The sequence below is a fragment of the Crassostrea angulata genome, chromosome 4, assembly GCF_025612915.1.
Source record: "Crassostrea angulata isolate pt1a10 chromosome 4, ASM2561291v2, whole genome shotgun sequence".
In the NCBI taxonomy this organism is placed as follows: domain Eukaryota; kingdom Metazoa; phylum Mollusca; class Bivalvia; order Ostreida; family Ostreidae; genus Magallana; species Magallana angulata.
Window position 1 is genome coordinate 38400724 of NC_069114.1, and position 25813 is coordinate 38426536.

General features: G+C 31.8%; 2 protein-coding genes across 5 annotated transcripts; both read right to left on the reverse strand.

Moving 5' to 3' along the window:
• Positions 1–202: 202 nt before the first annotated feature.
• On the reverse strand, positions 203–2475 carry LOC128180201 (uncharacterized). Its single transcript, XM_052848120.1, has 5 exons — positions 1894–2475; positions 1487–1599; positions 1296–1366; positions 954–1165; positions 203–716 (listed from the first exon to the last, which is right to left on the reverse strand). Exons 1-5 carry the CDS (start codon positions 1937–1939, stop codon positions 499–501), a joined length of 660 nt encoding a protein of 219 aa, XP_052704080.1. The 5' UTR covers positions 1940–2475; the 3' UTR covers positions 203–498.
• A 3193-nt stretch (positions 2476–5668) lies between these two features.
• LOC128180198 (uncharacterized) lies at positions 5669–25738 on the reverse strand. Of its 4 annotated transcripts, XM_052848111.1 has the most exons (9): positions 25694–25738; positions 21029–21120; positions 14382–14441; positions 13760–13991; positions 13533–13649; positions 13306–13417; positions 13053–13132; positions 12516–12553; positions 5669–6812 (listed from the first exon to the last, which is right to left on the reverse strand). In XM_052848111.1, the coding sequence occupies exons 2-9, from the start codon at positions 21035–21037 to the stop codon at positions 6789–6791; spliced, it is 672 nt and encodes a 223-aa protein (XP_052704071.1). In that variant the 5' UTR covers positions 21038–21120; positions 25694–25738; the 3' UTR covers positions 5669–6788. The 4 variants fall into 4 exon arrangements, with proteins under 4 accessions (XP_052704071.1, XP_052704074.1, XP_052704073.1 ...); XM_052848114.1 differs by lacking the exon at positions 13533–13649; XM_052848113.1 differs by lacking the exon at positions 21029–21120 and having other exon boundaries at positions 25694–25736.
• Positions 25739–25813: the final 75 nt, after the last annotated feature.

Consider the following 25813-nt stretch of genomic DNA (forward strand, 5'->3'; position numbering starts at 1 on the left):
ACACGTTTGGCAATAATAAGATTGTGCAACGGTTATCCTAAGCCTTTAAAAAGTTTTTTTGAAATTATCCATTTCTTCAGAATCGAATTAAATGTCTTAAAATAAATTTCAGTTATGAGATAAGATTCATTTACTGTTTCCGTATCGAACTATCAAAGAAATCTAAAACGCTAACAATGAATAAGAACACCAATGTAAAATATATCTTAATTTATTTGTGTCCATTATGTAAAGGAATATGACGTAAAACATGAGAATATTTGAGTCATAACAAAAATAGCACGAGTTTGTGCAATACATATATACACTTGTATATAAAGCCAATTTGAAAAGCACACGTCTGCACTTATAAGCAGACGTTAACAGAATAAAACCAATTATTACGACAAAAAACGATGCGATGACGTCAAAATGAAAATTGAATAAATACTAAAAAATGAGTCCATGAGAATGGATTTCTCAACCAAGAACGCCTTGTTCTGATGATTTTAAAAACATTTAACATTTAATTGTGCCATCGTTGTTATCACATTGGTTTCTGTTCTGGAAAAATACAGTGTTTCCTGGACATTCAAACATGTAGGAAATTCCAAAAGAACATTTATAGAACTGATGACATTTTCCGGGAACGGGGAGGTATGCGTTGTCTGGTGCGTCTTTACAAGGGTCAGTCACGAGGGGCGCCGCGGTCAACGGAGAACTGGGCGTGGTCGACTCTACAAAAATCATCACCAATTATGAACGGTTTAAAGTTGCTTCAATATTGTTCCAAAGATATTTATTCTTATTTCATGATTTCATAAATATAGTAACATTTTCTTCACGATATAAAAATTTATTTCGACATAGGCCTCATGTAGAATTAAAGTTAATTTAAAGCAAGGCTCTGTCTCTACCAAAAAAAACTATTATAAAATCTTATCAATCTTTATAGTCTGCATAGCTTTACTTACCTGGTGGCAAAGAATATGTGACAGTGGCCTGGTTAATGGCCAGAGAATCATCAAACACAGCCAGCGGACCCACGATGATGGAGATTTCTCCATTTACAATCGCTCTAGGAGCGTTTTCGATTAGAATTCCATAAATGAATTCTTGTAATGTGGGATCTAGAGCACCCTTGAATTGTAGGATGAAGTTGATCTTATCCTTCCCACCCTCTTGGCTTAAAAAGAAGAAGAAAATGGTGCGTGATTGTATTATGAAAATTATGAACAAATAAATAGAATTTGTTTACAATTATATAAATAGACATTACAGATATAAAGTGACAAATTTAAAGTTACAACACTCACACAAATGCCATAACCTGACAGAGTTCATAGATGTATTTAAATCTGTCTCTAGTAGAGTATAGGTCAGTTAACTGACCCCCCCCCCAAAAAAAAGTGGTATTGCAAATTTGCTTAGAAATCACTTGGGGTACAATTCAACAATTTAACATGTCTTTCATAATTTTGTTTGAAAATTTAAAAGTTGGACGTACATAACCGCAGAATGGTACAGCTAGTGATTTGAACTCTTGGGATTCCGTGTTTGCCAGCTGATTAGTATATGTCAGATTCTTCAGTACAAAGGTTATATTGATCAGCGTCTTTACTGAAAGATAGCAAATCAGATGGATATAAGGTTGTTGAAAACTTGTTTTCAGCCAAATGATTGATGATGTGTCGAGTGGAAATGTATTAATCCAATTTTAGCACAATTTTATTTTTGTGAAATTGCTAGATTTTAACAAATTGCAATAGCCTGCGGTGAAATTGAACTTTTTTTACTCAAATTATTAAATATGTGATTAGTGGAAAAGTATTAATTGTTATATAAACAAATTTTGAGAAATCAATAGATTTTAACAAATTGCAAAACGATTGGTGTCTGTAAAGTTCAAATTACGCATGTGGACTCTCTGTGGTAGGAGGGGCGGATGTGGTGGTGACATCTGTAAGATTAATGGCGATTTTGTTGTATCTTCGGTGCAGGTAGAATAATTTGGAGCCAATAAACATCAGATCTAGGTTTTCCACGGTATAATGGGGAGCCCCTCCTCTAAATACACCTGTCGTCTGCTCACGTGGCACCGAGTCCGTGCCATTGAACACCATGATGAAGGTCAAAGTATGAGGATGAACAGCACTACATAGATCAAAGGTAAACAGTCTTTATACCGCAAAGTTTAAAGGTTAGCATTAATACCACCATTTCAAATCAGACCGATGAGAATAAATATGGCGACATATTAAACAGACGGTTTGAAAGTAAGCAAAATTAAAATGTCAAGTGTTTCTTCTAAAAATGCGGTTTTATCTGTATTTTGCAAAATACCATTCACTTATCTTTTGTAGGTTGTTTATGTATGCTCCTTTTCTTTTAAAATAGATTTCATTTGTACAATTATTTTTGAAACTATAAATTCAAAAACACATTGCTAGTATTGCAAGACGGTTGATTGCTTCTCATTACTCATCCAACTCTGCGACATGATAAAAACCCCGTAAAATTAGAAGAACAAAGCACTATATACAGGTAGTTTAAAATGTACTTCACATCTGAATGTAAGAATTCTCCAAAATCTCTGTAAAAGGAGTATTTTTACAACAGTTAAACAGATAAATATTAAACTATACAGCAATAAAATCTGATTTGTCGTATGTCTTATTTTGCAGAAATAGTGTTTCTAAAAAAGTCCCATTTCTTTTTATGATTTGAAAAGGTATAAGGTATGGTTTCCTTTTTCTTCAACACCACTGTGAATAGGTGTTATCAATAAACATATTATCAACATACTAGTACATGTATATTTAACTAAAATCAAACTAAAAGTAATCAAACTTAACATATAGATTAGTGGGAAACCGAAACTCGGAAAAACCACACCAAAAACGACTAATTCCTTTGAGGAAAAACTAACAAATAAACAAATAAAACACCTCCTTTCATGAATTATGTTGTTTAAACTGTAAGTAAAAAAAGAACCAAATAAAATAAAACATGCCAAACTTGATTAAATTTAATTTCATTCACCTCTTTTCAATTCTTGACTTCTTGGAAAAGTTTCTTTCATTAACTTTTGCCTGTGCATAATAAGCAATCATTGTCATATCTATTTCTAAAAGGTATATACAGCAAAGTTCGTTAAAATTTCTTCCAATGAAGAGTCCAAATCGTCTACAAAACGACCAGAAATACTTTTATTACAGTCACAAGAAATAGGATGCAGTTGGTACTGGAATTTCTACTGACCAACGTAAGTTTAATGAATATGAACTTTGTGTGATAATTAATATGGAATTTCATGACAAGGACATTTTTTATATTTAAACGATTATTCTGTGAATAGTCTATGGTCTTATTTATTTATCCCTGACCTTGAGTCATCACTTGTATGAGTAAATTTAAAAACTTTACAAATTTTGAACATTTTTTATAGTTGCATCATCACTTAACATATGTAGATATGAAATAGGTAGTAGAGACGACATGCGATTGAATGCGATTGAATGAAGACAGAAGGGAAAAGTAACATAAAGGACAAAGATACAGTGTATATTATATCTAATATAAAGTCTCATTAAAGGGACTTGGACAGGATTGTGATGAAGTTTTTTTTTCTTTTTTATGTATGTACAAAATGTTTTACTTGTGAATTTTTAATGTCTGATCAAAATTTGAATGTTAGAAGTCAAGTTACAAGCGAGATACAGAGGTGAGAACTTGTTGTTATGTAAACAAAGCTCTAAATTTATAATTGTTTACAAATAATGTAAGGTAAGGAAATTAACATTTAATATGGAATGTCCCTCTGATAAGAGAGATAACTTCTGTAGAAAATAATATCACCTTGTTTCTGTTAACTCACAACTTTTAAGGCATGTAACAACAAGAGAGGTGGTGCTGGGTCCTAATTTATGTTGGAAGGCGATACAATTATATAAGTTCAAATATAGAAAAAAAAATTTGACAGAAGCGAATTGAACCCTAGGGCTTTTTTGAAGCAGGGGGCAAAAAAGTAAAGAAAACTTTTACAAAATATTACAAGAAATGTATCATAATGATAAAGTATTTATGAGACAATACATGTATCTACATGACTATTCCTCTCCCTCCCAATCACGATGGATTAATTCTTTTTTTTAAATATAACAAAATTTTATATACTTGTTCAGTACATGTACAGTTGATGGTTGATGTTTTAGGCAAGAGCATATTTGGATGGAATGTTTTATTTCTCTATCTATAGCTCGTTCACAGAGCTGAATGATTATAATTGCGAAAAATGTGACTAAGACAATTACAAATTCTATACTTAGTCATAATCGTTTAAAACTTATAGCATTTCAAATGTTTAAAAGTTGATACTTAAGGCTTTTCTATTCTGAGGGAACAGATATGGGAAAACAAAATAAAAAAAACAACAACCCAGTGTCTCATTTGATTCAAGACAATAAATCCCTATATTGATATTATACCAATTACTGGAAGATTATTCGCCTCATCCCCTAGTTGTGTTAAAATTATAACAAAATTTATGCTCTGGTTTACATTTTTAGGATTTCTTAATATATGGATTCATTTACTATTATCTTATCCAAATTTGAAGACAGAAAACTTTTTTCTGAAAATTTAGAAACTGTGGCAGTTTATCATGCAGTGTATGTAAAACATGTATGTAAAACCTTCAAAAGTCTATGATAAAGAAAGATAACTCTTGCTGATTGAAGCGATTTTTGTTGCAAACCTATACAACAAAGTGGTATTCTGAACTAAAATGCAGCGCTTCAATATGTTTTGTAATATGATTTGAAAATGTATATAACTATATATTATTTTCATATACATTTTGGATTTTTAATTTTATGCTGCGATGGTAAAATTTTGCTTTTTCTAATCACTATGTCTAGTTTTCTTCATATTATGATTAGACACATTATCAATTTTTGAAAAATCTAGCAGCGCTTCATCACTTCATTTTTGTTTCATATGAATTGATTAATATTGACTTTGATGAAAATCAATATGAAATTTAGAAAAAAAAAACGGCAAAATTAATAGCAGAGGGATATTACACCTTAATTTACAAATTTAGACTGGTGACAAACAAGATAAACTGATTCAATCTGTACATAAACAATATTATCAAGAAAAGAAAGCACTATTCAATTGAAACTTATACAATACAACATGCATGTAAACAATGATAAGACTTGGACTTTGTTTAAAAAATAAAGACTTTTAAACTGTATCTTGCCTGTTACTCGACATTTGATTTTCAAATTTTGAGGAATCATTAATAATACCCATTTTTACCATTCTATACATTAAAAATAGAAAAGTACAATTTGAAAATTTAAAGTTCAAATCGTATCTAATTGCCTTTAAGAGATCAATCTCATATTATCTTTTATTTGCTGGCAAAAATTAATATATCACCTTTATATTGCCAAAAGTTTTAATTTTTCAATAACGCATAATAATTCAATATATATATATATATATATATATATATATATATATATATAATATATATATATATATATATATATATATATATATACATATATATATATATATATATATATATATATATATATATATATATATATATATGTAAAATACAAAAATGTTTTAATTAACTTGCACTACTAGGAATCACATTCTAAAGTTTGAGATAATTTTTATTTTTTCAAAATGAATAAGAAATAACAACGTTCAGAATGTTTGCTACTACACGTCAAAAAGTAGCCCTCTATGCACACGTCATTAATATAAGCTGTATAATATATGAATACATCGTGATAAGCTAAAGTACATTGTAAAGAGGAAAACACTTTTAAAAAATAATAATAATAAAAAAAAGTATAGAATCACATTGATATATTATGATCAAATATTATAAATTAAAATCCCCAGAAAATCTTACAATATTCTCGACTATATATCTATTAATAATCAAACTGAATTAAAACAGAGCAAACCAAGGTAAGTTTATAGATATTTGATTCATTTTTTAAAATTTATACAAATACCAAGAAACATGGTCTGACTTTGTCCTGAAAGAAAATGCTATTTTATGTAAGCATAAGCTGTATATATCCTTTTTTGTACTAAAGACTTAATGTAATTGGTCCAAGAAATTATTGATTATTTGTTAATCATTAAAATCAAAATAAACAACCCAAATATTTGAATCCAATTAGGATGAGTCAATTATTTTCATCATCGAATGAAAATTCTCAAAATCGTTGTAGAAGGTAGAAATTTCACCGAAAGCATATTCGTATACAGGATTTGCATTCAAATATCAGATTTCTTATTTTCCACACACATCAGATTGAGTTAATGTAAAAATAATAATAATATTTCAAAGTTACAAATGTAGCTTTGTGTTTCATAGTTACCAGTTACCTATACACTTTAATTAAAGTTTTTACTGAAGTTCACATACATATTAACAATAAAAATACGAAAATACAATTATAGCAGCGTCCGAAATACAAAAAAAATTATAAAACGAAAGAAAAAGCAAGACATCAATATTGTAACTTTTATCTTCACATTTTGATTTCACCGAAAACAATTCACAGGTATCTATATGGTAACAAATAAAGTAAGATGCTATTAATAAATCTTTCTTGAATTTCAAACACACTTTCTTTGAAAAAAAATCTATGTCTCTCTTATGTACGTTGAAACATGTAAAAAAGAAGGTAAATTCACTTCTTTTTTTTTCGTATCGACATTTAGATTTTGCGTTTTCTTGTCTTCCTGTGCGTCTTTAATTAATCTATTCCTCAAAGTCGATGACTGCATGATGACTGCAAAAGAGCAAAAACAACAAAACAAAAACAAAAATAAAAGAAAACCAAACAAACCCCAAAAAAACAAAACAAAAACAAAATCAACAAACAACAAACAATGCAATTCATAAGATATATACTGCATTTTCTTGAATTAGTGAATGCATTTATAAGACGAGTGAATCTTTTACTTTTTCTTTGACTCAGCCATTTGTAAGAAATTGCGTTCTCTACCAAATCTAAGCTTTCCAGTTTAAAGATGATTATCCCAGTCATCAAATGAATTCTGTCTATGACATATTTTTTTGAAACAAATTTATTTCGCGATTAACCAGAGATTAATAGAATCATTCATTATTTCGAGTGTTGGATAGGGAAATTCGATCGAGGGGACAATATTCATGTCTTAGGTATCGTAAATCTTGGTCCTGTGCGAGGTGGAATTCTATTATCACACACGAGTTTATAATGAATAATTATTTTTCTCACATTATTTTACATTAAAAACGATGTCTGACAACTTTCTATTATGACGTTCAAAAGATTAGTATTCAGTTTATTTATCCGCGTGCTTCAAATAGTGCAATTCGAAAATCAATCCACATGTAAGAGCATACAACGAATCTTTAGATAAATATATGATAAAGTGTTATTAATTAAGCAAATCAGTTACTTCACTGTTAATCCCAATCTATCATTTTTACACCGATCTTTCACCGATGATTAATGAAAATGCGAGAAAAACTGGTTCTTGGCGACTGATTTTCGCCACCAAGCCTTTAATATCTACATCTGTATTTTTATTAAAGTCATAGGTCAAGGAATAGATTGCAGCTAGAAATAATCGCGACGGCTAGGCTATCGCGAACATTGCGAAAATTTCTTGCACAAGAACAACAGTGGTCCTCAGTCACAACTGGCCGTACGTGTTTACTGATCGTTTGTGTGCTACTTGTTTTGCCAGTCGTGGCTCCCGTGGCTGATTGTAGCGTTATAAATCGTGTTAAGAGCATGTCTACGAGAAAACCATGCAAATATAGAAAAAAACTGCGGCAGCAAGTCTCAAGAATGAACAGAATTTTATCATAGGTTTAAAGGATACCCATTTAGAGTCAGATATATGATGTTTGTTTTTGCACTGGATGTTTCTATTTATAGTAACGGCCAGTATTGCATTCTGGTTAATTATCCTCTAAAATCTAGAAAAGTTAAGAGAAAAATTGTCAAATTCAGTAATTAATTACAAAATGTATAAACAATGTTTGAAAAAAATAAGACTATATTCTTAAAGAGGAAGTTCAAACCTTTAATCGTTGCATATTTTTTTTCATATATCTATTTACACCATGAAGTCCCAAGGGTGTAAATGTTGGCAGGATGCCAAGAAATGATAATTATACATTTTTGTCAATTTTTCAGAAAGAATTTCTCAGAAAATGGCACATTATTTTTTGAAATTTTGTGTTAATAAGAAACTGTTTGATGTTATGTTACAAATATATAAAATCCATCATTGGACTCTCAAGGACTAAAAAGTAATAAATTAACAAAAACATACCATTTTCAAATAAAATAAATTTTTTTTGGTTTTTGAAATTTTATGTTACAAGTGATTTTAATCCACTGAAGTCAATATTTGTAATTAAACATGAAAAAAAAAAACCCCACCCCATTTTGCTTTTAATTAAAAAAAAATTAGTTGATATCATTGTTTCTCATAGCATTCTTATTCATTACATTTGCATTTCATTACTACTGTTAGAATTGTCTCCCCTGTTGCGCTCTTCGGTAGAGAAGGTAAACTAGTCAGAATGTTGACAAAGCTATACAAGTTCAAGTTCAGGCTACATGTGTAAGTATTGAGAAATGCTGTGAGTGTTGTTAATATATGTTATGTAATTGAATGATTTTAATTGCACAAAAATTGCCCCATCTTGTTAGTGTTTTTCACTATATCACATACATATTGAAGTTTGATGGAGACTTGTATCTAGTCTATAAACTGCTATTTTCTGTCCCAATTAAGCAGCACATTTGGACGAATTTTAATCAAAATATACAAACTTGTGATAGAAGTACAATTAAAATAGATGAAGGGGAAATTTTCCAAGATAATCTCATTCACAGATTATCATATTTTACTCGAAAAAATCCACAAAAACGAGAACTGATTTCTTACAAAGATTTAATTTATAATGGGGTAAGACCTGAGCATAGCCTGGTCACGCTAAGATTATTCTTTCTATGTTGAAATAATTCGGAATTCACAAGGAATGCCTCGTGCAATTTTTCATCGTTATCATCGGAGTCTGTTGCAATAGACATCACATTTCTATACGTGTACATTTCACTGGCCATCTAAAAATTACCCTTTAGATGTTATGGTTAGACTTCATGGAATCTTGAAATGACGGGGAGGGAGCCAGGGTTTTTTAAGTTCTTGAGAATGTAACACAGTAAGTACATCTGAAATTAATAGAGAGGTCTACTCCCTACCTCTTTATTAGCAATTGATCTCCTCTTGGAAAAAATTAAAGTTTGTACCTTTTCTTAAAATTAAAATATAGTTGTAAAGGAAAAAATGAGGTGTTAGGTTACCCTTTCCCCCGGGGATCTCAACCTGCGAAAACCACATATGAATATAAACATAAACTACCGGTATAAAAAAGTTATCCCAAATATTAAAATAGACATCATAACTTGTTTTTGTGGGATTGTTATTTTGGGATGTTATTTAATTATAACCCATCATAAGAAGACCTGGTCCCAGAGTTATGAAGCAGTCTAATAAAAAAGTCAAAATTTTTACACTCTCTTATTGTCTTGTGATTAAAAAAATTGAAAAAATGAAATGCTAATAAAATGTGTCTCTATATTATATTACGCTGATATTCTGCTGCTATTTACTAATTTTAAGCGTAATTCAGGCTTGATATTGGGTCCCTCTACCCCTCAAACAATAAAAGTTCAATCCTTTATACTGTCGGACAAAAATAATTACTAAATCTACCTTATTCTATGATATTTTAATGTGATAGACATTCATTGGCAATTGATACCACACCACTTCCACATTTTTAAAAACATTCTGTTAAATTCAACAAAGATATGTTTAATCATTTTTTTTTCATGGAGGTGATCCTTTTGTTTTTTGTTTTTGTTTGTTTGCTTGTTTTGGGGGGTTTTTTTTGTTTGGTTTTTGGTTGTTTTTTATTATTTTTTTTTTTTGGGGGGGGGGGGGGCTTTGAAATTTGGTCCTACTTCCTGAATTAAAAAATCACTAGTTCAAGTATAAAAAATGAAACGATCAATACATAATACATGCACAGAGAGAGAGAGAGAGAGAGAGAGAGAGAGAGAGAGAGAGGGAGAGGGAGGGACGAGAGATTGTCAATCTGTGGTAAAAAATATGTAAAATTACACACCAAAAGAGCCCGGCTTTAAGTATTTAAGTACTTTGAATTTTGTAGTTTTGCCCCTGTGATTATTCATTTGTGTATCTAATGGGCACTCTGCTTGTCTTAATGTCATAGGCGTCGGAACCAGGGGGGGGGGGGGGGGGCTAGGGGGGACTTAGCACCCCTTCCCACTTTTTTTTGCAAAGTTAGACCTAAACATTATGAACATAGCATCATAGAGGGTTCAGCCCCCCCCCCCACTTTTTCTAGCAGTAAAGATAATTGTTCCTACATTTACCTTGAAAGATTGAGAAGTTGGAGTCACAGGCATACTAGTCCCCCCCCCCCTCCCCGAATTAGGAATTTCATGATTTGGGGGAAAACATTTTGGTAGGTAAGATTTTTTTTGAAGTATAGGTATTCCCAATATTTCTAAGAATTAGTCTAGCCCCCCCACTTTCAATTTGCTTCCGACGCCAGTGAATGTGTAGCACTGGCAAATAAGTCCAATTCAGCTTACATGTATATTCAAATTCCCATTTTCCCATGATTTCTCGTATTTTAATGGCATTGATTTAAAAAAAAACTGAAATGTGTTGAAGCAATCCTTCAGTTCAGTAAAATATTGTTTGGCTCACAAATATGTCTGTTTTTTTCCTCATAATATACATGTTACAATGTAAAGCTTATGCCAAACTACAGATTCTGGAGAGTTTTAAAAGTAGAAAAATGTCCAACTTTAAGACAATATATTTGCAATATTATTGAGAGTCCAAAGACAGATTTTTGATATATTGTAAAGATAAATGTCCTTTTATAACTAAAAACAGATTTAGTGAATTTAAAGTGCCATTTTCTGACTTTTAAGCATTTAAAAAATGTATATTTTCACAATTTTACAAAAAGTTGGAAACATGCCAGATTCGTGACCTATCTGCACTTAACAGAAAGAATATATGGGAATTCTGACAAAATGAATTACACAAGTGTACCTTGTTAGTGTTAACTCTAAATGACTTTTTGAATTCATATTTAAACTAAACTCAGAATTCTTAACATTAATTTGGTAAATTATACAAAATGTTCTTCTTAAAAGGGTCAAAATGCTATTTTTAGTAACAGTGCTGCAGAACCAAGTTTAGACTGACCACATCAAAAAAAAAATTTGTGGCAAATTAATTCATATAGATGCACACTGTTACACACAAAATATGAAGTTGATCAGAGAACCTTGCTCCCATCACCTTTTGCATGGTTTTCTCGTAGACATGCTCTTAAAGTGGTAAGACAAACAGACTTTTGACGTGCCAGTCGTAGGTGTCACGTACAATTTTGTTTGGAGACGGGTTGCCACTCGCAACGTGCAATGACCGTAGAAACCGTACTTGCATATAACGCTTATCGTGCACCTGACGTGCGTTTGCATTGCGAACTCGTATAGAAAAAGAAGACTATTGTTCTGTTTTATATACTTTTTCCATTGTCTTTGCCTGTGATAACACTACGTATCGATTTTGTACTATATAACCTATAACTTCAAATTACGTATTATTGGGGCGTCAGCGGGGTTTGCTTATTTATTCACTGTATTAAACATAATACCTAAAGAATAATCCTTATTCCTTAAATATTCTGTAATTGCTGTTTTTGGTGATTAAACAAGCTGAACTGGACAACACAAACGAATAATGTTTTGAAAAAATGATTTATCTTTCGAATCTAATACCATTAGATATTGAAAACTTTTCTGAAATCTAGAAGAAGATTGCGCAAAATCCAATTTCAGCGATTTGATCATCAACTTATAGTTTTCCTGACCAATGTGAAATTTCTAAATGATATTCCAATTTTGTTAACTGTTTGTTAAACTTTACAATATTTTCGAAAAAGCTTTGCCGAAACTCTCAACTGAAAGTAAAGTGCGACATTGGATTAGTTTGCATTAACAATTATTATTATTAAATCAGTGACACCATTTATACTTCAAAATCGACCTTCTAAAATCGTATGATGCACTTGCGTGTCTCGCAAGATTTTCCTTAAAATCAGCCCTTAGACTACCCGTAGAAGTACATACGACTAGCTGTGACAAAGGCTTAAATGTAAATAAACTACTTGAGTTTATTGTCTTCATAAAAAGAGTTAATATTACTATTCGAAATAAATTTTAAAAAGAAAATATATATAAATTTAGGGTTTGACACTGTGCTATCTAAATGCATAAAACATTTACCATTTTTCTTATATCAAACACATGTAGCACCATATAAATGTCTTTTTATGGCAAAACAATCTTTGCTAATATGATTTGATAACCACTTACTGTAGGTTGGCGTGTAAGCGAGCAGCATGGGAAGAATTCTAAAATAAACAAAATGTTTTATCAAAATTGTTGATTGTTAAAAAAATTAAAAAATGATATCTTTAGCTTTATGGTCTCTTATTGCCTGTTTTCCTGACTAATTTTTTTTTCAAGAAAAGGAATCAAAATAATAATACATCTTATTTAATTTACACATTTGGTAAAGAAGAATTAAAGTTTTAATGCTACATTAGTTTAAATGATATAAATAATTAACATGCCTTATATCTTGCTTATATAACAGTACTACCCTGACTATAATAAGGTTTGTCATTTTGTTGATAAATTGTCTGTTTACTTAGTAGTAGAAAATTATTGGGAATAAATGAATTATACAGTTGTCCAAGTTATATTTGAGAACTAAAAGCAGTTTATCTATAAAGTCAATTCGAGGTTTGCAAAGCATTTATTAATTACTTAAGGTTTGTTTGTAAACCTTTTAACATTATTGAATTTATTTAACAAAATAAATACATTAGAAATGTACCACATACTTACTATAATTACTGAATGCTACGATTATTATAAAAATCAGGAACAAGACCAAATGAACAGCTGCTATAATGATCAATGTTTCCCTAGAATTATAAAAATAGCGATGCAATTTAATTTTAACTTTTGTCTTGTTTTTGTATCAAGTTAGTTTAATTCAAAATTATAATTATGAAACGGAAATAATTAAATAACTAAATTTTTGTATTTGTGATAGAATAGTTAAAAATATCTTAATATATTTTTTAACTTATCTTACACAGAGCCAGGTTTAATATTTATTATACTTCCAGATGTCGATGATGTTGATGCATATTTTGGCGTTGTGGATAAATTCTCACCGTTTGTTACAAGCTTATAGCAATCAGTAACTGTAATTCAGATAAAAAAAACAAACTATGAACTTTTAAATTTTAGGCCAAAATGTCTCATGACATAATTTTTTGATTTCTCAGCAATATCTTGTATGAACTTCTGGGACCATACATTTGTACGCATCCGATGAATTATAGACCAAGTCACATTTGGGAAAGGTATCGTTGCAGAGAGTCGACCTCTGATTTTGAATTACTCCACCATGAATATTAAACTCTGTGCAATGTCCTGTAACATGTTGAATGATAAACATCACTTAAACAATTTCCTATCCAACCACCCCAATAATAAATTAAAAGAACATACTGGTTTTTTCTCTACAATATATTTTGCTTTACCGAAAATTATTCTTAAAGGTGCACACACTTCCACCATTTTATTTCTGAATCCGTTGATAACACAGTGGTACTTAAATCTTTCACGAGAATCACACTTTTGCCTGGATGCTATTCTTTCACAGTTCTTTTTACGGGCAGCAATTTCCCACTCTGTCTTCGAAGTTGGACAAGCTGTAACAATTTCTACACTGTTGACGGCTTCTTTACAGTATCGGTTTCCACATTCACACATCTATTACATAAAAAAGCGTGCATACCAAAGAAACTGGAAGGTAACAATATCTATTATTGTACTTCCATGTTAAATACTGAAATCTGATTGGTTAAGACACAGTTGACAATCTGTTCTATTACCCTCAGCGTTAGCAACACACTTCGCAACAGGTAACGCAACGAATTGTTTCATGCGCGTAAATTATGCGCGTACGGTATTAAGACATTCAGTATAATAAAATAAATAGTGCCTGTTTGGGAGGATAACAATTGAAATTGACACCCCTCGAGAACCTCGAAACCGACGCGAAGCGGACGTTGCCAATGGTTTTCGGGGGGTTTCAATTTCAACTGTTACCCTCCCAAACAGGCACTGTTTATATGAAGACAAAATCATTTACATATTTACCTGATATTGCAGCAAAACCAGAACGAGAAGAATGTAGAAATCCCTGTCCATATTATTATTCTATGATAAAAGAGAAAATAAAACTTTCAAAAACTATATTTTTTATTTATTTATAGCTTTAAAAACAATTTTCTATACCTCCATAAAAAATTGATCAATGATTAAGAGGGCTGGCTGGTCGTTGCCAATTTTAGACTATATATTTATCTCATTCAGAAGAAGATTTCTAGATAAAGTTATAGGAAAACATTTAAATTTTAAAGCTGATATATTCGGAATTTTTCTTTACTTAATGACGGCCAGTGGCTTAAAATCTCATTTCTCATGTCTCAAATTACAGGGACGATCCTCTCACCACTCCCCAATATCCTGTGACAAGTATGGTCTATTTCAACCGTAAAAAACCTTTCTAGTACCTTAGTAACGTGACTTTCCTAACTTTCGAAATGGACCTAAAATAAATTTACCCCTCCTTATACACTCAACAGAAAGGAAAGGATGGTTGGTAAATGAAATTGCCGGGAGATGGAGAGGGGGGAGAAGTATGGTTGATCATTTTTTTATATTTGGGACACGAGAATGAGATTTAGAATAAAATTTTTAACAAAAATGTTTTAGTGTTAAACTCTTGGAAAGATTTCTTTCTTTATTTTTTACACATTCATGAATTGAGATATTTTGAAATACTCTACAGAACACTGGTGCAAAAAGTATAATCATTTTTTCCGAATAAAATAAATAAAGGAATTAAACTAACAAACTGTTGTTTGGAATAATTTGATAATGTGCACCGAAATATGAATTTAGTGTGTAATATGATTATGAACCTGTGAAGATGGAGGGATGCTCAGCTGATTTGATTACTTATTGACCAAATTAAGAATTTTTTCTCTATTTTATGATATCATCGATTAAAATTCTTTCAGAAAACTGACAAGACTGAAATCTAAAAGATTCAGTAAAACAACCTGTACATATTTCTTTAACTTATTGAAACTTCTATCAGTTAAATTGCAGAGCTAATTTGATGTAAACCTTATTTTAAAGGGCATTTTTTGTACCTGAATGTGGTGTTAATTTAGCATGGACTATTTTTGATCGATAGAGACTACAACACAATCACACGACTTCTTTTTACTTCCGTATTAAACACCAAAGACACCAATTGCAAAGAAAGCGTTTTACTATTTATATGAGCAAAGGAAACATTAGTTAGTGCATGTAAAGATACGGAAATGAATGGTTTTTACCCTTAGTAGGTTCATGTATGCTTATAGTACACACTTTTATTCATATACAAAGCCATATTTTTCTGTGTTACAAAATTTTGCAATTCGACTTTCCTGACACTATCCTTAGACAAACAACCCGTGATCATGCGTAGCATGTCTTTGGTAATTATCCATGGAAAGATATACTATTAGAAAGTAGGATTAACAGATATGATCATTATTTGTTTTGCCTCGGACTAGAATGTCGCGACGTCATTGGATGAAACGCGTCACGTGGCTGCCTTACAAATTTCTTTAAAAGGCAAGAGTCAAAATTTATAGGGCAACATGGCGGACGTAACGTTATTTGAACTGATTTTCTAAACAAACGTTTGTTTACATATCAAACTTTAGGTCCTCGACAAAACAAAACACTTATTAGGTTTGTTACTGACTGTTTAAAGAAATTTGTGGGGTCGGTAAAGTCCATAGAAGGCGAGGCGAAGGCTTCGCCTCGCCTTCTATGGACTTTACCGACCCCACAAATTTCTCTAAACAGTCAGTAACAAACCTAATAAGTAATAATGGGAGAAACATGTAATGAAATATGTTAAATATCTATTGACGAATTATTAGATTTATCATCATGTATGAATAAAAGTGTACATATATGTCATTAGCTTATGTGTGGGGTTCAGGAGTATACAGTTTGTTTGGCAAATTAAAAAAAAATGGTCGGAAATGTAGTAAAGGACATGCTTCTTAACAAGGGAACAAAGGGGACGAAGGCTAAAAATTGGGGTAAAAGAGTGTATTATATCAATCGGATGATCTTCAAAGAGATATCAGAAGACATCTCCTCAGGTGATCTAAAAAAAGATATTAGGTGATCTTAAAAGTGATTTCAGAAGAGATCTCATCAGATTATCTTCAAAGAGATCTCCCCAGGTAATCTTTAAAGAAATCTCACCAGGTGTCAATACCCATGACAGGAAATGTAGTTAGTATATGTATGTGTATAGAAATAAGTTAGCAAATATAATTATTCGTTGTTTTTATTTTTTGTTGAAGAATACAAACATTTATTTTTCATTGAAGAATATGAACATTTTTAAATGTTAAAAAGGGAAGAAGGATCTAAACCCTTTGTTCAGTCACCTGCTGATGGGTACACGGAAACATTGTATAATGTTTAAAACGACCTCTGATGTTCAAAGCCCAATTTTTTCTGTGAGAAAATTTTGCAATTAGGTTCTGCTGTCACTAGCACTAAGCAGAACAATTCGTGGCCCTGTACATTATTTCTTTGGTTATAATCTAAATAAAGAAGTAGATAGGAGGGTTGGCAGATATGAACATTATTGGAATCAATATGTAGAACAAAATATCTGGGGAGGAGTGTTACTTTTACCAAATATGTTAACTCTGCCTCTTTACGCGGAAGTCTACCACTTTTAAGTCTCTCTCTCCCCTACCTTTTTTTTTAATTTGAAAACCTACCGTTTTTCTTCAAAATATGTACGTTGATAGATAACCATTTTGGAAGCTATTGTAGTCTGAAATTCTCATCGGTTTGAATTGAATCAGGGTCATTCACACGCTGATGAGTGACAGGATGTCAAGTATGTGTTTTACATTGCACAAATGAAAGATGTCACTTCCAGCAGTTACATAAGTTACGAGACATGTCCATATCATCTTCGCCAAGAAAAGAAGCTTTGCTATTCCTACCAGGGCTTTAACGAGGACTGAATATATATATAAAAGTAAGCTTGACTTGCATTTCATTGCAACACTGTATGATTTGTGAAAAGCATGTGAACAACTTTTTTTTTAAATTGAAAAAGAATATGATTTACTACTAGTTTTACTTCTTTTATTTGTTAAATTTGGCAATTTAACATATTTTACTGAACAATGGCAGTTGAAAGTAAAAGCATGCATAATTCTGTCTCCTGTGTTGATGTTGCTTAAGTATTTTTTACTATAGTTTATATCCTTAATTACTAATCAGAAACCCTATCTACATTTATAGTATAAAATACACATTTTAAAATATACACTAACAAGAGACCCAGGGGCCACATCGCTCATCTGAGCAACAATTGCCTTAATTCTGATCAAATTAGCATTACAGTATCAAAATATCTTGACAACTAAGCACAGTAGATCTTGCTAAAAAAAATTTGAAAATCTGCCAATTTTTATCCACTTTTATTTTTGGTAAATACCAAGCCCCTTTTGTTGTTGTACCTGTAAGAAGATTTTTCTCTATTCCTATATACCCCCCCCCCCCCCCCCCATTTCATGGCCCCACTTCTCTAGGGAATCATGGTTTCATCAAACTTAAATCTGCATAACCTGTGCTTTCACACTATATACTGAGTTTTAGATCGAGAACTTTCCCAGAATATTTTAAAAGATTTTCTCTATATATTCCTATGTAAAAATTCAAACCGCCATCACGGCCCCGCCCTACCACTAGGGACTACGATTTTCCAAACTTGAATTTACACTACCAAATTTAAGCTTTTCTGGCCAACTAGTCTTTAAAAAGAAGATTTTTAAAGATTTTCTCTATATATTTCTAGGTAAAAATTCATCCCCCATTGTGGCCTCCCCCTACCCCTGGACTATTATTTAAACAAATTTGAATCTATACGATCTGGGGATGCTTCCACTCAAATTTGGGCTTTCATGGCCTAATAGTTTTGAGAAGAAGATTTTTAAAGATTTTCTCTCTATATAAAAATTTATCCCCCATTGTGGCCCCGCCCTACCCCTAGGGACCATGATTTAAACAAACTTAAATCTACATTATCTGAGGATGGTTACATGCCAATTTGAGCTTTCTTGGCCAAATAGTTATTAAAAGAAATTTTTAAAAAAGATTTTTGTCTATATATTCCTGAATAAATATGTATCCCCCAATTGTGGCCAAACCCTACCCCCGGGTACCATGATTTGAACAAACTTGAATCTACACTATCTGAGGATGCTTTCACTCAAATTTGAACTTTCCTGGCCAAATAGTTTTTGAGAAGAAGAATTTTAAAGATTTTCTCTATATATTCCTATGTAAAACTTGATCCCCCAATTGTGGCCCCACCCTACCCCCAGGGACTATGATTTGAACAAACTTGAATCTACTCTACCTGAGGATGCTTCCATTTTAATTTGAGCTTTTCTTGCCTAATAGGTTTTGAAAAGAAGATTTTTAAAGATTTTCTCTATATATTTCTATGTAAAAATCCATTCCCCTATTGTGGCCTCACCATAACCCTAGGGACTATGATTTGAACAAACATGAATCTACACTATTTGAGGATGCTTCCACTCAAATTTGAGCTTTTCTGACCTAATAGTTTTTGAGAAGAAGATTTTTAAAATATATTAAAATATATTTCTATGTAAAACATAATCCCCCTATTGTGTCCCCACCCGGGGACCATGATTTGAACAAACTTGAATCTACACTACTTGAGGATGCTTCCACTCAAATTTGAGCTTTTCTGGCCTAATAATTTTTGAGAAGAAGGTTTTTAAAGATTTTCTCTATATATTCCTATGTAAAACTTGATCCCCCAAGTGTGGCCCCACCCTATCCCCGGGGACCATGATTAGAGCAAACTTGAATCTACACTATCTGAGGATGCTCCCATTTTAATTTGAGCTTTTCTGGCCTGATAGTTTTTAAGAAGAAGATTTTTAAAGATTTTCTCTATATATTCCTATGTAAAGCTTGATCCCCCTCTTGTGGCCCCCCTCCCTACCCCCGGGGACCATGATCTGGACAAATTTGAATTTACACTACCTGAGGATGCCTCCACACAAGTTAAAGCTTTTCAGGCCGAATAGTTTTTTAGAAGATTTTTGAAAAATACGAACAAATTTTTAATAGTTTTCAATTATTTCCCCTTTAAAGAGGGCGTGACCCTTCATTTCAACAAACTTGAATCCCCTTCACCTAGTGGTGCTTTGTGCCAAATTTGGTTGAAATCTGCCCAGTGGTTCTTGAGAAGAAGATGAAAATGTGAAAAGTTTACAACCACGACGACGACGACGCCGATAACGGCGACAACGACAGACAACGGACAGATTGTGATCAGAAAAGCTCAGTTGAGCCTTTGGCTCAGGTGAGCTAAAAAGCATGTGCGCAATGCCACCTCTTTTAGCATTTTGTCCTTTACAAAAATTTATTGTTGAAAATCAAAATTTGTACATTACAAGTATGTATCTTTTATTTGATACAATGAAATATATCGGAAAGACATTCTTAATCTACCTCTTTCGCCACTGGATGTAAACATGTATGCTATAACACTAAGAAACACTGTCGGAAGAATTATTAGAGTGGTCATCATGTATGAATAAAAGTGTATGTCATTAGCATCTGTGGAGAATTTAAGGGAATACAATTCATTTGACAAATTAAAAAAAAGAAGTCGGAAAAAAGAGTTCGATATCCTTCATACCCAATCTGAAAATTGTCCTGTTTTTAATTTCACACAAAAATATCGTGGAACATTTTAATATTTAAGCGTAAATGCAATAATATCAACAATACCCCATACCGATGTTTAATCCAAACAAAAACACACTTTGGTAGAGACTTCCTCGCTCATCCACGTACTGTGATTACCTGCTAGATGTCCAAGTAGGGGAGATATTTAGATATTTCATACGTAAGTATTCATTTTACAAGAAACAGAGCCTTTCCCTATCACGAGATATATTTAACTATATTTAAGCGATTACGACCAGCAAGCGAAACAGACTGGATATCATTCCATTGATCCTAAAATCGAGTTCTTCCTGTTATATCTTATCATGGGATAGTAAATGATTTCATAGTACATTATATTAACAGATTGCATAATGTCAATCGGCTCATCGGGTGATATTTAATGATCTTTCTGAGTACGATCAAATTGAATATATTTATAAGGAAGCGAGTGGATTCATCATTCACATTCATCAGTCACATTAAAAGCTGGAAGAACAATATTTCATTGAAGATTATATTTGAATTAAAAGGGAAAAATATTACCTTTCTATATCATGAAGACCCTAATCCGTGGAAGGAAGAGGGACAAGCAAATATACCTTTAACTTTTTAACTTTAATTTCCTTTATTTCCTTATTTATAATTAATTTTTTATTTTACCCCTAAAAGTGGGGGGGGGGGGGGGCAGCTCCATGTTATCAATGTTTTGTATGTAAATTTAAGAAAAAACTTCTCTGCGCAAAAATGTCACGGGGGCAGGCTCCTTTGCCCCCCCTTCCCCCCCCCCCCCCCGATCCTGATGCTACATGCTTGTAAATATATAAAACCTTTTGAGATGTTACACGTATGGACATTCTGAGGACTTTTTGCACTATTCTCAAGAGAACTTGAATGGACTCCCCCACTTCAACATTTTAATTCAAACTTACAGATAGCATTTGTTTTTCCAATCCCTGTTGATCATTGTCAGGTTTTATTTAAATAAATAAAGCAATTGTTGGTTGAACGTGTTGGTTGGTTTCTAAAAAAAAGAAACTGAAAGCATGAGATTTGATTTTCTGTTATGTTTAATGTCTTGTTCAATATCTAACTAGATGCTGTCATTAGACAGTAATACCCGCACCAAGTGTTTGCCCCTAAATAACACTGTTTTGTACCAGTTTAATTAAAAATGAAGGCCAAACGCAAGTTCCGGTAATACATTTAAGAATTATAATTTTCATAACTGAAGGATGAGATCCCTTTTCATATGATAATAACACATGAGCAGCACTTTATGTGCAAATTGGGGTTGAACTTTTTGCATTTGAATTTTAAGTTAATCAATAATTTTAACTGTTCATGTCATAGAAAGTATACTGGTCTATATAATTATTACAAACAAAATTAAGTTATGCCCGCTCTCCGCGGTGGTTGCCGTTTTAGATTTGCTTATGTGTGCCTACATGTACATAATCGTGGGCACGGATTAAGAAAAGGGGTGGGAGTGATGGGTCCAGACCCCCCCCCCCCACCCTTGAAAAATCATTTAAATCAATAGTAAATTTACCAAAAATACACCTCGGACTCCAATGCCCTTACAGACATGTAACTGCTCTAACCTGTAAGGTAACATTATTTTGGGGGAAGCAGGTGTCCTGCACCACCTTAAAGCTGTTATTTTCCCCATAAAATAGTGCTTAATATTTGCATGTTACAAATAACTGATCTTTGTCTGAAGTTATGTACACAATAATTTAACACAGGTATACAGGTCTCAATTGCGGATACTAGTTTTACCCAGCTCTTCGATTATATGGGTTGCAGGTGGTATACATACATGTATGTGTTTTTCATATGCAGAAAAGGTTTTGAAGAATAGGTCATAAAAATACATGCATGTTACAAATAACTGATCGTTGTCTGAAGTTATGTACACAACACAGGTCTACAGGTCTCAATTGCTGGTACTAGTTTTACCCAGCTCTTCGATTAGATGTACATACATGTATGTGTTTTTCAAATGCAGAAAAGGATTAGTTAACATGCATAAACATTTCTTTTGTGGTGATCAGCTAAAGGGATTCATATTGTGCTCTAATTGGATTATCATTATGATGTTGACCAATATAGGTAAGCATAATACATGTATAGTGAGTATTATAGTAGCACAATATTATGAGACACCGGTATGTACATAAGTATTACTTTCACTTTCTAAATAAGTGATCTCCCTTTGCTAGCATACTGTATCATCATCTTTTAATATTTAGATAAGTTTATCATCGTCACTTATCCTATCGCATTTGTAAAGTTTCTGTCATTTTAATTGCAAAAGTTATTTTTTCATTTGTCAGACTTACAGTATTGAGTTGACCCTTATTGACCATGTAACAATTCCGTATTAAATTTGTGTATTTCATGTATAGGTAAGTGTACAGACTTATCATTTTTATATGAGTTATAAAAGGAAGGAAGGGGTCTTTCTTTCTTAATGTATTACAATGCATCAAATACAATGCAGGCCATGACCCTATGGGATTGTTCTGACCCCATGAAATAGGAAAATACAAAATATCTTCTTATGTCATTATGATGCATCAAATGTTGTAAAGTACATGACCCAGGTGTTGTCTTTAACCCCCCCCCCCTTATGAAATAGGAAATGATGATACACTGTATATTTTGATAACTTTTGAGATCCTCATCGCTAAACCATATAGTTTTATTCTTGCTCTTTGTGTCATTGCGCATCAAATTGTATATAGGTTATGCCCTGACCCTGACATTCTAGAACTAGAAATAATGTATTTTATCTTATTCATATGTTAGTGTTTGATCCATGTGGGTAATTCCTAGCAAATGACACTGCTTTGTTTAGGAGACTTAACAATTGCCCCAAAGAGGCGAATACATGTAAGTCCCTTTAAGAGATCGATCTAATATTATCTTTTATTTGCTGGCAAAGATTAACACTTCACATTTAGATTTCCAAAAATCTTTTTCAAAAATACATAATAATTCAATGATATTTTTAAAGAATTATATATATTCAAATATCGTATTGAAACAATAACATTCAAGTTATTTATTTATTTATTTGCGAACAAAAGTGTTTAACGAGGCCGAGTACAGAACGAGTACGCACGCTTATTATATCGTGGAATAAACATAAATGTCTCGAAGTATAAGCTATATTTAGGCTCGGGTCGAAAACGTGAAGAGGGTTCAGAAAGCATAGCCCTCTGGTAACGATTTCTTAACCCGCCTACATATAGCTTAATTCATATATTTCAAGACAGTAACCATGTATTTTATATTAATGACCCTTAATATGTTATGTTATATATTTTTCATTACTTCAATATATCGGAATGTTCTAATAATACTATAAAGATCACCATTTCCGTCTTTGTCAAACAAAAATAGCCATTATCTGACAAACTAGGAAATTTGGCATACAAAAAACAACTTTGATAAGACCCCTGGAACAAACCAGGAGGTAAAAGGTTTTTTTTATTTAACTATTTGATGCCTTTTAGCAATAACTTTTATATGTAGAACAGAAAAAGAAATCCCTAGGGCAGACGTTTTAAAAAAAATGTAAAAAAATGTGCAAAATTTATACATTTCAAGCAAAATCCCATAGGGTCCTATGTTAAAAATTAACAAACTTTGAGATGGCCCCTTAAACAAACGGTGTGGTAAATGTATTATCTTTTTATCTTAAAATAATAATTATATCAGTAGAAATTCATGTAAAAAATGTCATTAAAAAATCTAGGGCAGAACAAATTAGACCCGGCCTCGTTAAATTAACTTGCACTGCTAGAAATTACATACTCAAGTTTTAGAAGAATTTTTATTTTTTAAAATGAATTAGAAATAACAACGTTCAGGATGTTGACTACTATACGTCAAAAAGTGGGCCTTCAATGACACGACAGAGCCCGATAGAGGCAGGGTCATTAATATGAGCTGTATAAAATATGAGTACATTGTGATGAGGAAAAAGAACCTTTAAAAATAATAATAAATATAAAAGAATAGAATCACATTGGTATATATTGCATTCACATACACATGAACAATAACAATAATGAGAAGATACAAATCATTACGGCGTCCTAAATACATAAAATGATAATAAAATAAGCGAAAAAGCAGGATATCAATTATTGTTTTTTTATCTTCACATTTTTCACCGAAAACAATTTCCAGATAATTACATGCTAATAAATAAAGTAAGATGCTATGAATCAATATGTCTTGAATTTCAAACACACTTGATCGATTTTCTTTACAACAGATGTCCTAAAAATATGTCTCTCACATGTACGCATGTAAAACAAGAAGGTCAATTCACTTCTGTATTTGCGTATCGACATTCAGCTTTTGCATATCCTTGACTTTTTGTAAGTCTTTAATTCATCTATTCCTCAAACTTTGTGTCTTCAAAAGAAACTAGCATAAATTTTGATATAAATACTATATAAAGGAACTAGGGTAATAAATTCATTTTTAAAGCTTTTTGAAAATTTAGATTCTCCATAACCACGTATTTTTATTGACATATAACATATATTAGTAAGATGAAGACGAACACTAGACTAATTTTTTTTTCCAAAGATGCCTGCAAAAGAGCAAAAAAGAAAGCCAAAAAAAACCCCCAAAACAAAACAAACAAGTAAACAAACAAAAACAAAAACAAAACAAAATGCAATTTATATGATGTATACTTCATTTTCTTAAATTAATGATTCGATTTTTTGGACGAGTGAACCATTTTCTTTTTCTTTGACACAGTAATTTAAAAGAAACTACGTTCTTTACCAAGTCTAACCATTCCAGTTTAAAGCTAAGGATGATTGTCATTCGTTGAATTCTGTTTATGACACATTTATCTGATCAATTACCCAATTAAACCCACTTTTTACATTAGTCTAAGCCCATATATTGCAATAAAATAATATTGGAAAAAACAAAAGTGTGATGCAAGTTTTGAAGTTTTTATATGAATACTGTAAACCCATCTTTTATTTGTAACGACTTTATTTAATTCGCGATGTACCTGAGATTGATAGAATCATTCATTATTACGGGTGTTGGAAAAAGCAATTCCACCGAAGGGACAAGATTCATGTCACACAGTGGATAAATCGATCTCACGCCGATGATGAATGATAATGCGAGAAAAACTCGTTTTTGGCAACTAATTTTCGCAACCAAGCCCTATCTACATCTGTGCTGTTATTCAAGTCTTAAGACAAGGACTAAATTGCGACAAAAACTCTTTGCGACGACGAGGCTGTCGCGAACATTGCGAAAATTTCTCGCACGCGAATAAAAGGTGGTTTACAGTAAATGTTAATAAAAAACTATTTTCTTCACATATCTACATCTAAAACACGTGGACCCTTTTCCTTAGATCAAATACACATAGTACAATATAAACATGTCTATTTATTGCAAAACATTTCTTGTAATCTCTGATAATATGATTTGATAACCACTTACTGTAGGTTGATTTGTAAACGAGCACCATGGGAACTTTCCTAATATTAACAAAATGTTTTATCAAAACGTTGACTGTAAAACAAAAAATAAAATGATACCTTTTGCTTTATGGTCCCTAAATGCTTGTCTTCAGGTTCCTTGCTACTTTTGTTTCAAGAAAAGGAATCAAAATTATTATTATCTTATTTAATCTACACATTTGGCAAAGATAACTTAAA